The sequence below is a fragment of the Myodes glareolus genome, chromosome 3 (assembly GCF_982192425.1).
Source record: "Myodes glareolus chromosome 3, mMyoGla1.1, whole genome shotgun sequence".
In the NCBI taxonomy this organism is placed as follows: domain Eukaryota; kingdom Metazoa; phylum Chordata; class Mammalia; order Rodentia; family Cricetidae; genus Myodes; species Myodes glareolus.
The window spans coordinates 31,431,896-31,450,782 of record NC_142028.1 but is presented as its reverse complement, the minus strand read 5'-3'; the positions used below and the strand labels follow the sequence as shown (position 1 = coordinate 31,450,782).

The 18,887-nt window shown below is 41.2% G+C and overlaps 1 protein-coding gene across 9 annotated transcripts in view; it reads right to left on the bottom strand.

Moving 5' to 3' along the window:
- The window catches only part of Erc1 (ELKS/RAB6-interacting/CAST family member 1), a 361,368-nt gene that overhangs the window by 52,033 nt on the left and 290,448 nt on the right, over positions 1 to 18,887 (bottom strand). For 5 of the 9 annotated variants that reach the window (XM_087904324.1, XM_087904325.1, XM_087904322.1 and 2 more), the window contains one exon: positions 13,103 to 13,201. In XM_087904324.1, the coding sequence (XP_087760450.1) occupies positions 13,103 to 13,201 (99 nt within the window). Of the gene's footprint in view, positions 1 to 11,580; positions 11,648 to 13,102; positions 13,202 to 18,887 lie in introns of all 9 variants that reach the window. The other 4 variants (XM_087904327.1, XM_087904329.1, XM_087904326.1 and 1 more) reach the window with 1 other exon arrangement.

The window sequence follows — 18,887 nt, the reverse complement described above, 5'->3', positions numbered from 1 at the left end:
AACTGATATTGTATCAAGATTACTGGAAACTCTTTTTCTCTTCTGCTTTCTGTCTTCCTGTTGTAAAAGCCACTGTGCGCACTGCAGTGTTTGCTCAACACAAAAGGCCACAGCAGTTTACACAGCTCAGGCAGCCTCTGACAGAGAGGATCGGAGGATCTAGGAGGAACAGTGAGGCCGCTTCCTTTCTGGTCTCCTGGAGACATGGGATAAAGGAACTGAAGACACCACAAGATGAAAAGAACGTTCATGTTCACGGATTGGCAAAGTTAGAACTGTAAAAATGGCTGTACTGTCAAATTGAGCTACAGATTTAACACAACCACCACCAAATCACCAATCATATTTCCATGGAGTCAGAAAAAACAACTTTAAAATTCATATGAAAATACAAAAGGTCCAGAATAGCCAAAGCAATCCTAAGCAGAAAGACAGTGCTGAAGCTATAACACTGAGTAATACTATAGAGTCAACAAAACCTACAAGAGATTAGCAGAGAACAGATATCTGACCAATGGAATTGAGAGTTTAGAAATAAACCCACATGGCTAAAACCACATAATGGTCAAGAAAGGCATAAGAAAAACACATTCTTCAACAAATAATGCTGACTTAACTGAATATATACACACAGAAAAACAAAAACTAGACCTTCATTTCTCATCCTATACAAAATCAACTAAAAAAAGAAACAATGACCCTAATGGAATACCTGAAATTTTCAAATTGCTAGAAGTACAAATAAGCAAAGCACTTCAAGATAATAGGTGCAGCAAGGAATTTCTGAAAAGGACCCCCTAACACAAGAAATGATCTCAAGAACTGAGAAGAGGGATGATATGAACTTAAAAAGCTTCTGTACAAAAGAAATTATGAGCTAAGTGAATAAATCTTTGCTAACCACACATTCAACAGGTATACTAAAACTGCAAAAAACTAAACAAGAAAACCTTGCATCATCCAATCAATAAATGGACTACAAGATGAAATATAAAAGGTCGACAAATATTTGAAAAGAGTTTAATAACCTTAGCTATCAGGGAAATGAAAATTAAAACTTCTTTGAGAATCAATTTTACCCAGTAAGAGTGGCTTTCAAAAAGATAAATGACAAGAAATGCCGGTGAGGACATGGGGAGAGAGGGACCCTATACAATGTTGGTAGAGCATAATCTCAGAGAGCCATTGTGGAAGTTGGAGTGGAGGTTCCTCTATTAAAAATAGAACTGCCATTTGTATATCTATATTCATTATTTACAATAGCTAGGAATGGAACCAGCCTAGAAATCTATCAACAGATGAGTAGATAAAGAAAATGTGATATAGAATTTTATTAGCTATAAAAAATGAAAATATGATATTTGCAGGAAAATGGATGGACCTGGAACTCATTTTGCTAAGTGAAATAAGCCAGAATGAGAAAGACAAATACCACATTTTCTCTCACATGCAGACTCTTGATTTACACTTATATGTGTGTGCATGCACATGTGTGTAGATCATGAAAGTAGGATGGGGACAATCAGAGAGAGGAAGAGATTTTAAAGATGAGGAGAGGGAGGAAGAGAGGCCATGGGATACACACAACGTGAAAGCAGAAAACAGGCACCAGAGACTGGTAAGTGTTAAGGGGAAGGGCAATGAATATAAGCAAAGCCACGATGATGTGTATGTAAGGAAATGCCACAGTGAGGCCTACTCCTTTGTATGGTGACTTAAGAAACTAAAACACAACCATCTGGGATTTCTTTCTGAAGCCCTAGCACACAAAAAATATAGGAAACCACCAAGGTGCCTTGGAAACTCCTGATTTGACAGATTTTTTTTTCTTGTTGGTGTGAGCGTTTTTTTCTTTACCTTACTTGATAAAGCAGGAACTCTGTAAATGCATTTGTGGAAGGGACCTTGATAATCAGTTTCAAACTTTGGGAAATCCTGTTTTAGAAAAACATCTTGCCTTCTAAGTGGTAGGAAGACAAGATGTGACACCGGAAGTCTTTATAAGTACGTTTGGGGACATAACAGAACCCATAGCTTGTTTCTCCAGCTATACCATACTTGTGGATATAGAGAATGTTTCTAACTATAGGTATGAGAGCACTGCTTGTTGAAGCTTGCGCACCAAGGGAGTTCCATTTGTAAACAGTAGCTCTGACCAGACTTTACGTTTTGGTTTACTTTACTGTTTTTTTTTTTTTTTTTTCAGGAACTGCTCATATAATCATATATAATCATGCAATAGTCTCCTTCTAATCTAGTTGGATTCCTTTTTGGAATTGCTCCCGTTTAGCTATATTCTCAGTATACAACTAAAAATATGTTTCTAAATTTCTTTTTATAACTCAAGGGATCTCATTCTTAAGCTCAAAAGTGAAGAGGATGGAGATAGTTCTTACAAAATTAGATATTCGACAGAGCACAGAGGGGACCTGTGCCACCAGGGTAAACCACCACCGATGCATGCATGGATGTATACCTGACAACTTAGCCTCTAGCCCTCCAAGATTCAATTAAATCTATCAAGTTCTGCCTTAATTTGGTGCTAGGTTAGGTTTGGTTCAACCACCGCTGTATGCTTATTTCTATTGCAGTCTGATGTTTTCAGTAATAACATTGTTTCTCATCAAATGATGGTCCTCTGACTTCAAGCTTGGATAGACTGAGACTTCTAATTTCCTGGATAGAAAGGGTCTATATCCCTACTTAGCATGTAGAAGCTTCAGAAAATGGAACTTAGGCCAGCATTAACCTTCAAAGATAGGGAATTAAAGTCTCAGAAGGGGAAATTGAGGCAAGTTATAAAGAGAAAATTAAGGGAATTAGAGAAGATAAAGATGCCTGTTTATCCTATTGGCTGAGAATCAACTGGATCATACAATCAAGACTAGGAACTATGTTTATAGTCTGTGGTAGTTTGAATATAATTGGAGCCATAATCTCATAGGGAATGGCACTACTAAGAAGTTTGGCCTTGTTGGAGGAAGCGTGCCACTGTGGGGATGGGTTTTGAGTACTCCTATGCTCAAGTTATACCCAGTATGGGATTCAGTTCACTTCCTGTTGCCAGCAGATCAAGATGTACAACTCTCAGTTCCTTTTCTAGATCATGTCTGCCTGCACGCTGCCATGTCCCACCATGATAAAAGTGAACTGAACCTCTGAAACTGTTAAGTAAGTCACCCCAATTAGCCATTTCCCTTTATAAGAGTTGCCCTTGTTATGGTGTCTCTTCATAGCAATAGAAACTCTAAGACATAGTCAAAGCATGCCTTGATTTTCTTTACCTTAACATGATTCTCTTGACCTCTTTGACCTATGTTTTCATCTTATCAGCTTATATACCTGTATAACAAACCCAAGAAACTACCTATGACCCAAGCTTGGTAGTATAGACTTGTAATCCCAGCACTGGAGAGGCTGAGACAAGAGGATTGCTGTAAATTTGAGGCTAATCTGGGCTAGTTAGTGAGTACTGGGGCCAGTTCAGAGTGACATGCCGTCTTAATTTTGTTCCAGAAAAAAAAAAAAAACAAAAACAAACTTGCCAAAGGCTTTGTAGTGAAGAACAAATATACCAGAACATTTTAACGTAAGCTTTTAAGTTATTTAAATAATGTAACTTCAAAAGTCAGCAAAATCATCTATCTTTTTCTTTCTTTTCTTTTTTTTCCTTTTTGAGGGAAAGGAGGCCGTGAATTCGAGAAAAAACAAGGGGCAATGCATTGGAAGGATTGGAAAGAGGAAAGGAAGGGGAAATAATATTTATTTTTTTAAAAAATATAAAAAATGTCTTTGCTTTCTGTTAACCTATGTATGGTAAGGATTTCTTTGACTATTTTTCTTCTCCCCTTTGGAAACAGGGTCTCACTATACAGCCCTGGCTGTCCTAGAACTCATTATGTAGACTAGGCTGGCTCAGAGTCACAGAGACCCATGTTTTTGTCTCCAAAGCACTGGCATTAAAGGTGAATGCATCAAATCTAGCTCTTTGGACTCATGTGCTTATCTTACTTTGTTGTGTGTATCATGAATATGTGTGTGGGTTGTTTATATGTGTAGGTCAGAGGTCAATGAATGTTATATTTTAACTTAATCCACCTTAATTTTTGAGACAGGATCTCTTCAATAAATCTGAAGTTCACTGGTTTGGCTAGACTGGCTGACTCCAGAGACCCACCTGTCTTCCTCCCTGTCCCAATACTAGGGTTACAGACACAAATTATGTCTGGCATTTATGTGGGTGCTGGTATCCAAACGCAAGTCCTCATCCTTACACAGCACTGATGGTTCAGCACCTACTGAACCATCTCTCCAGCCCTTATTTCTTCTTTGTAAGCCTCTATAATGCATCTCACTAGTCACCTTATAATCTCATTTACTACAGGAAAGTTCTGTGACACAGCAGTTAGCTCTTGCTGCTCTTGCAGAGGCCTGGAGTTCAGTTCCCCAAACCCACATCAGGTGGCTCAAAATGCTCCAGGAGATCCAATACACCCTTCTGCACTCTGCAGGAACCTGCATTTACATGTGTATGTACAAACACATACATTTCTCCCTTCCTTCTTTTCTTTCTTCTTTTTTTTTAAACAGGGTTTCTCTGTAGCTTTGGAGCCTGTCCTGGAATTAGCTCTTGCAGACCAGGCTGGCCTCGAACTCACAGAGATTTGCTTGCCTCTGCCTCCCAAGTGCTAGGATTAAAGGCATATGCCACCACTGCCTGGCTACATTTTTTCTTGAAAGGAAAGCAATTTTTAACAAAATAAGTATACTAAAATATTTTTACTTAAATCTTTTAACTCATATGAAAACACAACTTTCAAAAGCAAAACTCACACAAGCAGCCATTGTTAAGTACAACTCTCCCTTGAGACGCCTATGCTTACACTTGAGTGAACAACTGCTTGTGTATACACATGTGCATGACCATGTGGTAGCAGAGGACAATCCCAACTGTCATTCTTCAGTTACCAGGTACCCTGTCTTTTGAGACAGTGTGTCTGGAGTTCACCAAGTCGAATGGACTCACTGATCAGCAAGCCCAGGGATCTGCCTGTCTCTGCCTCCCCAGTTCTGGGATTATAAGCACACACTAATACACTTGGTCTTCTAAAAATGGTGGTTCTGGGAAACTTCCAGGAATCTATAAGGATGACCCTAGCTAAGACTCTTAGCAATGGTGTATGCATAGCCTGAACTGGCTATCCCCTGTGATTGGGCAGGACTTCCACTAGAGGAACTGGGGTGCCAGTTCAGCCACACAATCTTTGACTTAAAGTCTGTCCTACCTATGGGATATGTGGGGGGGGGGCAGGGAGTAGGGAGGTGCAGATATTGTGGGAGTGGCCAACCAATGACTGGTCCAGCTCCAGACCCGTACTAAGAGAGTAAGCCCATCCCTGACATTGCCTGGAGCACCACAGTGACAGTGCTGTGGACAGTGGAAATACATAGCCTTGCTTTTCAATTTGATACAAAAACTTGAGAGCAGATTTGAAGATTTCCAGGAAAACAATCAGTATTTTAGTGGACTGTGTTATCAATTTCAGTTGAGCTGTCAATTTTCAGGGGGAATGTACAGAGATGCAATCTGACATTCAACTTAAAGGACGATGTGACTGTGTCTCTTCCCTTAACCTTTATAGGCGCTACACAATCATGCCTGATGCAGGCCATCTCAGTCAGGCAGTACCTGAATTTGTGAATAACTGTTTTCACAAATGAAGCACACCAAAGGCTGGGGAAATGACTCATAAAATGATTGGTGTATACATATGAGGACTGGAATTCAGATCCTCAGCATCCCAGTAAAACCTGAGTGGGAGCCCACCTGTAATCTCAGCATTCACAAAATGACTATTTAGACTAGCTAAATCAGGGTGCTCTAGGTTCACTGAAATACTTTGTCTCAATAAATAAAACGGGGAGCTATGGGAGAAGAAAGATGCCCAAAGTCAATCTCTGGCCTCCACATGCATGCATGTAGTGTGCATTCATATGTGTACATACACGTGTATGTCCACAGAAAGAAGGACAAGGGAAAAATGCTTCATGAATACCTTGAGAACTCACTGAAGACTGCAACTGCTTTCCCTTAAACATATACTGATGTATTTATTTCTCAAACAGAAGGCCAAACATCCAACTAGTTTTATAACATATTTATAACATATTGCTTTTTCTCTACATTTTTTTGAGAGAGGGCTTCTCTGTGTAGCCCTGGCTGTCCTAGAACTTGCATTGTAGACCAGGCTGGCCTTGAACTCAGAGATCCACCTGCCTCTGCCTCTCAAGTGCTGGAATTAAAAATGTGTATCCCTACCACCTGGCTATTTTTTTACTTTTGTAATAAAAAATCCAATGGAACTTATTATATATGTCTGTTTTATTAGTGATTACTGTAGGTCTACCCCTCCTCTCGGGGCTCAAATTGAGGATGGCTCGCAGTTTCTGGCCAAACATCTTGTTGCAATTTTCGGCTAAACATCCTGTTTGCTCCTGTGCTCTTTCTGCCCCCACTGGTGGTTAGCTTAGGGGTTTTATTTACTCTTGGGCCTTGTAATTTCCCACCTGCCTGGGGGGATTTCCATTGTGCAGCAGCTAGCTATATAAGGTTTTTCCTAAGCTTGAATAAATGGCATTCGGCATTCTCTTCTCATAGATGACCCACGTCTCTTGTGTGTTCCTTTAATCTCCAGGCCCTTGCCTGGCTCACTAACGATACAGTAGCTCGAACACAGGCATTACAATTACAAATTTGGGAATTGCTTGATGATTTTAAAAGACTCTGCATGAGGTGCCATATAATTGGGACTATGTGAGGACTTTTGGTTATTTGTAGTGATAGACATCACAAAAATTACACAGAGCATCCTGATTTTCTTTTGATACTGTCCATATATTTAATGTATGGCCCAAACCATTATTTTTCATTCAATGTGGCCAAGAGAAGCCAAAGGTTGGACACTCCTGCACTACAATCAATTCTGCCGACTTATTTAAACACTTCCATCTACAGACAGACTTTCTAAAGATTTAACAATTATAAACTGCAGAACTATGGCAACCAGAATACTTTTAGTATGTGTCATACTGGCTAGTTTTCTGTCAACTTGACACAAATTAGAGTTATCAGAGGAAGGAACCTCAATTGAGACAATGTCTCAGGCTGTAAGAAGTCTATAGGGCAGCTTCCTAACTAGTGATTGATGGGGAGGGCCCAGCCCATTATGGGTGGGAACACCCCTGGGCTGGTGGTCCTGGGTTCTACATGAAAGCAAGCTGAGCAAGCCACAAGGAACAAGAAACAAGCCAGTATTCAGCAACCTTCCATGGCCTCTGCATCAACTCCTGCTTCGAGTTCCTTCCTGCCCTCACTGCTTTTGATGATGCACTGTTACGTGGAACTGTGAGTGAGATAAATCCTTCCCTTCCCATGTTGATTTTGGTCATGGTGTTTCATTACAGCAATAGTGATCCTAAATAAGAGAGTGTCCATCAAACAAGGGAACAATGGGCATCCCACTAGAAGAGACCCAAAGGAAACTGAAATAAGGGAACTTCTAAAACAATCTCAAAAGCAGTGCTGATACTTGCAGCATCTCTCACCTTACATCCTGAAACCTGCTGTTCCAAATCTTGCTCTGAAACACTTTCGTGATTTTCTGATACATATATAACCCCATTTCCACACTTTAGACACTGAGGGTTTCCACAGCAAGACTAACTTTTATGGCCTATGATAAGGACTTACTTTACTTGAGAGGGAGAAGTCCCTAAAGAACATGAGGCTAATTTTCACAGCGATGAGCCACAGGCTACATGAAGAGAAGTTTTTTTCCCCTTAAATGTGCATGTGGCAATCAAAACATATTTTTGAGTTACACTCACTCTGCTGTAGTTGGGATGAAATTGCAGGAGCCAACTGTTAGGGTTTCTTTACAGCTTTCCTTCCCATCCCCAACATTTCTCTGAGGTTCTGCAATCCAGACACCTTTGTTCTGCATGTTCTTTTATAATAGCAATGCTGGTATCACCAGTATGTGGTTCAGAGCCATTTCTGTGTACTTTGTTTCAATGTAAATTATTTCTTCTTCCCTAGATTTTGTAAACTTTAGAAGGTAATTTATATATATTATGTATAATTTCTATTTTATAATCACATGTATTTTAATTTGTGTGTATATATCTATTAAACTGTATTATACACAGGCATTGTTCTAGATAACAGGAATGGAAATGTAATCATATTAATATCAGTGCATTCATGAGTCCAATATTCTATCATCAAGGAAGAAGAAAAGACAGAGTGAAGGGACAGAGAGCAACATGAACAAGCTAATTCAGACAAGAAACCTTTTAGCTTAGTTAGGGTTTCTGTGGCTATGATGAAACACCATGACCACAATCAAGTTGGGGAGAAAAGGGTTTATTTGGCTTACACTTCCATATTGGTGTTCATCACTCTAAGAAGTCAGGACAGGAACTCAAACAGGAAACCAGAGGCAAGAGCTATACAGAGGCCATAGAGGGGGCTGCTTACTGGCTTGCTTCCCATAGCTTGCTCAGTCTGCTTTCATATAGAACCCAGATCCACCAGACCAGGGGTGGCACCACCTACATTGGGCTGGTCTCTCCCCCATAAACCACTAATTAAGAAAATGTCCTACAACTAAATCGTATGGAGGCCTTTTCTCAATTGAATTTCTCTCCTCTCTAGTTTGTGTCCAGTTGACATAAAACTAGCCAGTACATCTTTGTTCTGGTACTTTCCATTAGGGTGGCTAAGGTGGTCAAATGTCCTATTGTTTGATGTCCTGTGATAGGCAAACGTGTCACTGGTACTGACTGAAGGTATTCTTTTAAAGAAAACATCACTGATTAAGAATATGTTATTGGAAATCTCTTAACAAAACTCAAAAGTGTCTTCTTTTAATTATTACTATCACATGTGTATGTGTATACTATGGTGCACATGTGGAGGTCAGCAGACAACTCCGAGAAGCTGGTTTTCCCCCCTCTGCCATATGTATGCTTAGGGAGATAGAATTCTGGTTGCCATGCTTGTTTAGCAAGTATCTTCACCCATTGTGCAATCTTGCCAGTCTATGAGATGTTTTCCTAAAGGAAAATATTCCTCAACATACATGACATCAAACTTTTGGTAATGAAATCTGTCTTGGTTACCACTTAAGAACAGTTTCTAGTTACTCATCCTAGAACACAGAAATGCCTGGGGCCCTTGAATTACAACTTCTAAATCTCCCAGCCACATAGTCTTAGTTCTGAAATGAAGACAATGTACTTCGATGATGATATTCCCAACAACAATAACTAACAGTCACTGAAGACTTATTCTCAGAGAAAGATCTAAATTAACGACGTGTGAGATCTAAATTAACAGCAGTGAAATATTAACAGCATCCAAAAAGTACACTGCTTAGGGATGTAAGAAACTGCTGATGGTACAGTACATTAAACATAAACAAACACTGAGAAACTCATGCACTAGGTAAAGAAACCACTGCAGAGAGGTGACCCCACTCTCTCTAGGCAGCGGAGTTAAGTGGAGGTATCTGGATGCCAGACCTTGCAGTCTGGTTGCATGTCTCACACCATCTCTCTACTTCTTACCACCACTGTCTCTCATAGGGCAAGTCAGGGTAGAGAGGTCACACCCAGCAGCAGGTGCTACTATAAGTACTGAACAGACACCTGTTCAAAGCCTACACTCAGAACCCTTAGGCTCTGCAGCCCCCAGTCTGGCCCAACTCTGACCTTTCAGCTCTGATCACATATGGTGTCTACTTTAGGCCCAAGCTTCGCCAGTGAGTGGTGTCTTAGAAAATGCTTTAGACACAACCTTAAAATCTATTCTCTGTAAAAACAGCAAAGAAATAAATGCAGGAGAGAAAAAAGCCAAGACTTCTGTAGTGCTTTATGGCTCACTCGTACAAATCTTGACTTTGTTTTTAAGACACTATCTTGCTGTATAGCCCAAGATGACCCAGAACGTAAAATCTTTCTGCCTCAGCTTTCCAAGCTTTAGTTTTACAGGAATCCATCACAAGCCCAGTCCTTGTTAGTGTATTTTCTTAGGTAAAATGTTTCACCACATACAGTTTGGGGCAGCATTTAGAGTATGAAGTCTGGGTCTGTAAAAACAACAGGTCTGGCCAGATAGCCGCAAAGGTGCTGTGCAGCCACCGGCAGAAGCAGGTGCAGTTGGCCCCTAAGAGCACAGCTGGGGAGGGGTAAGGGCAAGAACAGAGGAAGCGCATTACAGAAGCCGCTCCAACAAAGCAGCAGACATAGAAATACACTCTGGGCCTGGGACATGAGATGGCTTGTTTATTTTTCAATCTCCTGATGAAATTACCTATTAACCTTGTTTTCCAAAACAATGTGTTCATTATCATTGACTAGAATAAGGGCTGCAAGTAAAAAACAGCTCTGTTCATATAAAGTACAATCATATTCACTTACAAGTGACTGCGAAACTACAGTTGTTATGTGGCTCCTACATGCCTCATGGTGACAAATACGTGCCCCTGCAGCGCGCAGACAGTCAGAACATAGATTTCCTTTGATTTTTAGCTTTCTCTGACATGTACCACACTTTCTGGTTGATACTGATCATTTCACACTGCTGCTAAAAGTCACACTGAAAGCTGGCAGTTGAACAACTTACCTGTTATCCTTCTTGGCTGTGTTCAATATTCAGAGGTTGACACAGTTACAGTTTTTAGCAGTTTAACATAAAGACAGACATTTCAGGGAGAACTGACTCCACATCAACATGGGCAGTGTGTCCAGCGGATGCAAGGCCACTAGGATGTGAGCTTAGTAATCACACTGATCATTTCCTAGAAACTGATTTCCTGAGTCAAACCTCAAGGGCATCAGAGCAAAGGAAGACACTGACACACTGGACTATGTTTTCCAGGCAACTGGCCTGTTAGGAAAATCTAGACAGTGTCCTGGCAGCTGCTGAACACAGCAGCAATCTATGGAAAGGAATTTAAAAAAAATTTTTTTTGTTAAAAAACAAAACAAAAAACCCTCTTTTATTCCTTTGTGCCTCCTTTTCTTTACAGATATTGTAAGAGTAATGTCCAAGCCCTAGGGATAGCCTAGGAGCTGACCCTCAGAATCCAGTGTCTTCCATAGGCAGAGAGGACCACGAGGAGGGACAGCATAGCTCGCAGAACACTGTCTGCCCTCCAAGTCAGTCTGAGCTACGTCAATAGCCAGGACACTGTGAGATCACTGGAGAAAGGGCCATTTAGCAATAAAATCACTAACTGGAGAAATTTAGTTACATGCCCTGGAAGTTCTGTCCAAATGTATAGAAAGAAATTATAAATGTGACTATTAACACACAGAAAGAAATAAAAGCCACAAATCCACACCCCACTATGTCAAAAGCACAGCAATCCACACGAGAGTCATGTGAAAATGAAGGAGCAGAAAGCACACGGGGAGCTGATGATTGTACAGAGCAAGATGTGAAGGTGATGATGGAGAAAGAAAAATGGAAACAAACAAAAATCATTGCCGTAGTTAAGGAAAGCTGTTTCTCACCGTTCTGAACAAAATGGCTGAACTAAGAGCATCTGATTGGCTATGCCCATATACCCTCCTCCTCATCCTATGGGGAGAGATGACATGGGAACAATGCCCCAGGGCAGCATGGGAATGAAAAAGAGTTGGTTAGTATTAAAACAAAGGCATAAACATAATGTAGCAGAAAAGAAGTTCTTGGCTTTTTTCTTTTTAAACATTAGCTTCTAGTCCCCCAACTACAAATTAGTAATTAGTTTATGGTTCCATGGTTACTCTTCTACCTTTCCCAGAGATGGATGTGCAACATTAATCAGGCCAGAGCTTTTCTGTAGGGTCTGTTTGCTGCCTTTCTCCATCTCTGTTTGCCTCCCCACACCAATAACCTCCACCTCATATCTAAACTTTTTCCATGGGAAATATCTGACATGCTTCATGCAGAGGTCAGACAGTCTAAATTCCAGGAGCAGGAAGCAGGCAGAGCAGACAGTGGTTTCTAGGTAGGGGGACACCAAGCAGACATCTCTCTATTTTACATTAAGGCTGATTCTGTTTTCCCTCTAAAGTCTTAGGTGTGTCTCAGCTGACTTAGTCATCATATAGAACCATTCCTTCTGAGTCTTGGAGAGAAGAACAATTTGGATATCAGCTGCTACTTTCATCTACACGGATACTATGACAACTCTAGGAAAATGCTAGAGCTGTCACTTGGTGAAGGTGTTTAGCAGGGGAGTTTTCCATGACTTTGCAGTCATATGGATGTAATTACTTGGCTATTGTTTTCTCCCTTAGTTTTATTTTTTTATACATTTTAAGACTGGGTGTGACAGAGATGCTGGAACTGATTTTGAGTCAGAGATATGAAGTAATGTGCTCAATGCTCTTCCCTGTTCATCACACTCGAGATCTTAGGAAGGTTTCACCTTCTTTAAAAATTTTGCAATTGAGTGTGATTCCCTTCAGTTTCAGCAATGTCTGTTTTGTATTGGCAGCAAGCTGAAGGCAACAAAATCCCTTGAAAGTGTCATGCTGAAGGGGTCCACTAAAAATCAAAGGGAAGAAATTAAGTTTCACCTATCACTTTTAATTTTTTGCGATACTGGAGATTCAATTTAGGGCCTTGCACATGCTAGGCAAACTACTGATCACTTAGGTACATCCCCGTCTTCAGCTGTACCTTTCACAGGAGATGGGCAGGCCATATACTTTGCAATTCAACAAGAAATAATTTTTATCCTGAGCTGTGCCTTGCTGAGCTTGAGAAAAGTCTTATTCCTTAACAAGAAATCAATTCTTCAATGAGAAAAGTAGGACTCATGTTTTTCTCATTTCAATGTAATTATTTAATAAAGTCCTTATAAATAATTGAAGCATATGTTCATAAGATATTCAGAACCATCAATTTCTTATACAGGAAATATTTGAGAAAAACCTGAGATTCTTCTTCTAAATCTATAACCTAGAATTTGCAATGTGCTACCACAAAATTTATGAATATGAGAGCATGCTGTTTAAAAAAAGAGACATTCCAGCACAGTCTTACCTGGTCTGGGGAGGGTTTATGGTTCGTCTGATTGGAACGGGAGGATTTGAAGTGGTCATCCTCATAGTTGTCAGCCATTAGTTTCATCCGATTTTGTGTCTAAAAAGAAATTCATAGTTTAAATTGTGAGAAAATCCCTATAATAAATGGTAGGTCAACAAGTACCTTAAAGACTTTCATGAGCATGAAGCCAGCCCTGTCCACAATAAAATCAATTAAACACGGACTTTGGGAGGATACCGTCAAGGGTTTAGTCAAAGTTATTCATACTGAAGCCCTAACCCCAATGTCACCTCATCTAGAGACAAGGTCTTTAAGAACTAATTTGGACTCAGTGAAGTCAAAGGGTTGACTCCTAATTTTGCCTGTGACTAAGCCTGTGTTCTAAGCACAGATGAGTCACAGAGAAGAGTCTCTGTAGGTAAGGAAGAGAGGTCTCAGCAGGAGTCAGCAGAGATACTGGACCTCTTACACCTCTAGATCTTGAAGAAACAGACGTAGTGATTATTTTATTTGTACCGGAATAAATAAAGCTTGCCTGAAGCAAAACTAAGCCACTAAAGGTCAGGGAGTGGTGGCACACACCTTTAATCTCGTGCAGAAGAATCTCTGTGAGTTCAAGGCTACCCTGAGCTACTCCAGACCTTTCCAGAAACAGATCCAGGTGGTGGTTCACACCTTTAATCCCAGCACTAGAGAGGTGGAGAAAGGAGTGATATGCTGGGCAGAGAGAGGAATGTGAAGGGGAAGAGACAGGAACTCAGTAGGTGTGGAGTCTGAGGATTCGTGGAGACAGGATCCCACCCTTTTGGTCTGAAGATTTGGTAAAAGGTCTGTCTAGTGGCTAGATGCTTTGCTTTTCTGATCTTCAGTTTGAATCCCAATATCTGTCTCTGGGTTTTTATTATTCATGCAACACAGACAAACACTATTTTGGTCACCCATTCTATGGTATTTATTATGGTCGTATGAACTAAGATAGGTAGGTAACTGTGCAGGAAAGACAAGCCTCAATCAAAGCAAGCACTTTATACAGTACTTTTGAATTTTGCTAAATAAGACTAGATTGTACTACTCATGATATTCTGCAACTTTGATTTTTTTAGTTATATTTAGGTAGGACTCATTTTCATGCATCTAATAACTGACTCATCATCTTTATAAACAGCTATTCAGTTTTGGGTAGATTTTATATAAATATTAAGATCATAAATATTTGGGGAGAAGTTATTAGTTAAAATGAAATAATATGATCACCTAGAAAAATCTAAGAGAATTAAAAAGCAGGGTGACAAGGAGAGAAGTTACATATATAGAATTTAACAGCCACCAATAAATAATTTAGGTTTGGAAAATAATCAAATACTGTTCTAAAATCATTTTCAATCCTCTATCTTTGCTAAAAAGGAGAAGTGGTGACTCTGAGCACCGGGGTAAATGAGTGCTACACTAAGCATCTTAGAAAGTCACTTTGTGGGCCAGAATACACAAAAGTAAGTAATGCATGTTACCCTAATAAAATATTGTTCAAATAAAGCTTTAAAGCACTAAAGTCTTGCTCATATTATGTGATTTTAAAATATTTACTATGAACACAATCTAAAGAATAATGTTAAAGAAAGATTACTCATGATTCCTCTGATGAGCGACAATCACTATTAATATCTAAGTGTGGTGGTTTAAGGAGCTGTTCTGCCTTAGGCTCAGCTGGAGGTGCTGTTAGGGGGAGGTTTAAGAGGTACAGCCTTGCTGGGCATGGTCTTTGAAAGTACATAGCATTGTACTTTCAGTTAATTCTGTCTGCTCTGTGTTTAAAGTAAAGATGTGGTCTCTCAGCTTCCTGCTCCTGCTGCCATTCCTGCCACTTGCTGCCATGCTTCCCTGCCATAATGGGCTCTCATCCCTCTGGAATGTAAGCCAAAATAAACTTCTTCCATAGCTGGTTTGGGGCCGTGGTCTTTTACACAGCAACAGACAGTAACTAATAAACTAAGTATATCCACTCATCCTCCTCCTAGTAGTGAACACATAAAAGGGAGCACTTCTGATTACCCTTGTTTGGTGCCTTTATCTATATGTGTAGTATTTGAAACGCCATCCCATTGCACAGGGAATTTTCATCTGTCTCATTTCCCTACCCATCCGGCTTTGTCAAAATTGGACTGTTAATCTCTAACACATTTCTTGGTGAATTAAAAGCATTTTAATTATCCTTCCCCCCAAATGTTTACAGAAATATCTAGTGAAGCTTTGGGCAAGAACTTTAGGGTCAAATTGACTCAGTTTAAAGTACACTTGAATGCATTGACACAGGAGACTACTTCCTAAATATAACCCCAGTAGCAGAGACACTGAGAGAAGCAATTAATAAATGGGACCTCCTGAAACTGCAAAGCTTCTGTACAGCAAAGGGCATGGTCAACAAGACAAAATGACAGCCTACAGAATGGGAAAAGATCTTCACTTAACCCCACATTGGACAGAGGGCTGATCTCCAAAATATACAAAGAACTCAAGAAATTGGTCATCAAAAGAAAAAATAACCCAATAAAAAATGGGGTACAAACCTAAACAGAGAACTCTCAACAGAGGAATCTAAAATGACTTAAAGACACTTAAAGAAATGTTCAACATTCTTAGCCATCAGAGAAATGCAACTCTGAGATTACATTTTACACCTGTAAGAATAGCCAAGATCAAAAACACTCATGACAACTTCTGCTGGAGAGGATGTGGGGTAAAGGGAACATTCCTCCATTGCTGATGGGAGTGCAAGCTGGTCCAGCCCCTTTGGATGTCAGTATGGCAATTTATCAGAAAATTAGGAAACAACCTACCTCAAGACCCAGCAATACAATTCTTGGGTATATACCCAAAGGATGCTCAATTGTACCACAAGGACATGAGCTCAGCTGTGTTCATAGCAGCACTGTTTGTCATAGCCAGAACTTGGAAACAACCTAAACGGCCCTTGACCGAAAAATGTGGTACATTTACACAATGGAGTACAACACAGCAGAAAAAAATGACATCTTGAAATTTGCAGGCAAGTGGATGGATCTAGAAAACATCATATTGAGTGAGGTAACCCAGACCCAGAAAGACAAATATCATATGTACTCACTCATAAGTGGCTTTTAGACATAAAGCAAAACAACAACAACAACAACAAAAACTGTAGAAGGCCGCAACCACACTCTCCACCATAGATGGCGCTGCACCGCCAGGTGAGCTAGAAAGCTCACACGTGTTGGTATTTTTCCACTACTCCCAAGGTATCACCTGGTACTGGGAGCAGTTGACCAATCGAAGAGTGACACGTCCAAAGCAGGGTCTGTTTCCTATATAAGGGATGGGTTCCATCTTATCTGGGTCTCCGCCATGTGGCTTATGCTCTAGCTCCCAAGAGACATAAAGCTTTTCTGCAGAAGGATCCTATGTGTACCGCGTGGTTCTTGCTGGCGAGACGGTAGCGCGGGACATCTGGTGCCATACCCGGGAAGAAGAAGAAGAACTTTGCACCGCCGGAGACCCCTTGGACACAAGGAGGATTCAGAACTGCAGGCATGCGTGCTTAGAGAGGTACGTTCTAAAGTCCAGAGAGCATATCAGAAACTGAGCAGCAGTGGGAGGTTGTGCGCGCACACCCAGATAAGTTAAAAATGACCCTCCGGTAAAGAATGGGGGAGACAGAAAAGAAAATAAGTTAAAAAGGACCCCCCAGTGATTCTAGAAAGCAAAAATGGGGGAGAAGGCTGATTTACAAGGTCAAAAGCTTTATGTTATGTTATGTGTGTTGTCTTTTGTGTACCGGATAGGAGAAAGATATTCAAATTTAGAAACTGCTAAGGATATGATGTTTTGGGAGAGAGGTTCTGTTTTCGCCTCCACGGAGGATGGGAGCCTAAGTATGTGCTTGAGATCCACGTGGTTTGAATCACCGAGACCTCCTGAAATGTTGTAGTGTATACCCCTAAGAATGCAACGGCCCAATTTCAGCAGGAAGCAGCCAAAGAGACTAAACGACGCCCAAATTCCCTAAAAGATTAAATGAGGTCCTTTTAATGATTGCAGACCAGCAAGCCTGCTTCTCTGAGTTCTGCTTTGCTCCGTACACCGGTTTGGGCACGGAGTGGGTGCAGCTGGGGCTGGAGGGCGGCTGGAGCGGAGCTTTGCTCTGTGGCTATGGTGGGGAGCACGTTGCGCCGGCTCAATTGGTGCCTGGCCTGGAGGATGTCACAGCAATGCCAAGAGTGAGAGCGGTGCCACAGGCAGCCGGGCCAGAGGGCTTACAGTGTACCTGGAACTATGAGGGTCTCTGAGGCTAAAATGGCTATGGTTCCATTTGGCTATGCTAAACGATGCTGACTTCAGGCAGGGCTGGTCGTAATTATCATAATAAAAGCGCAATTAAGGTTTAGACGCAGTAAACAGGCAGTACCGTATTACATCTACATAGTGCGACTTAAGTTTTTAAGAACTGCTTAGCATTTTAAGAACTCAAGTCCTCCTGAAAGATTGCTGTGTATACGCTTGGCTTGTCTGGTGTTTCAGCTTCCGCAGGGAGATGGATGCGAAGGGCCCTTGGATTTTGGGGTGATTGGGTAGTTGGCTGGATCTGTGAGAGTTTACAGCCGCTTTTGCTGTGGCACAGGTGTTGAGAGTTGGCTAGTAGGAAAGCGGCCCTGTTCGCCGCCTCTCCCATCGGCCCCTTGAGCCGCAACGGCTCTGGCGCGGACCTTGAGATGTTGCCGCCTGTGCCGCCTCGGTCTGAGTGTCGGCTCCCGCCACACTCCGCCACCAACACAGCCTCAGAGAACTAGGCTAGCCCCGCGGGGAAGGCAGGGGCGCCTGGGGGTGGAGCCACCACTTCCTGGCCCGGGACACGGGGATCCGCGCAGCGAGCAGGCCCAGGGCCGCACACAGCCCTTGGATGGCAGGCGGGCTCTGGAGCCCGAGGCCACCGTACTGGCAAGAAATACGGGAGCCAATAAATCTTAAATCTAATATCAACAAACAGAGACCTGTAGATCTCTAAGTTCAAAACCAGCCTACTTCCAGTACTGACTGTGCTAAATTTTTACACTGAGTTTTTTAATACTCTTAAATGTTATTTTGGGAGAAGAGTTTGTTTATGTTTTTTTTTCTAGGAATGCTACTATTCATGCTATGGATTCATCTGTCCAGAGGCCTGAGGACAAAGCCTCTGCTATGGAGCTGTCTGGCCTGATTGCTGCGGAGCTGGCGGGTTCCTGAGGGATGGTCCAGCTCCTGCCCTTGGTCTGTCAGTTACTGCTGTGCTGTTGTTGCTGTACATTGCAATGTTATTGTTGCTGTGCCATTGCTGTGCTGCTGGATTTCCCCTTGATTTGTCAGTTGTTGCTTGCTATCAGTTTCCCTTATCCTGTCAGTTATTTCTGCTAAACACTATGGGTATCTTCAAGACAGGTTACAAAATGCCATGGTTATTTAAATTAAAAATTGGATAAATATCTATTTAAATAAAAAGGGGGGGAATAATAAAGGAACTGCCCCCGATGCTCTGTTCATTATACATTTTTTAAATGGCAGCACGGCCTATATCATAAAAAACAAAGACCCTCAATCAGTTATCTACTACAGTGGCTACAGCCCTGGATCAACAGGCTACCATAGATACATCTATTAGAGGTAGAATAAAAAACAGGTGGATAGCTTATGGAAGCTTGCCCAGTTGGGCTGTGAATGGAAAACTCCAGCCTTATGTGTGACCAGTGTACCATATGAGAACTTTATAAAAGTGGCT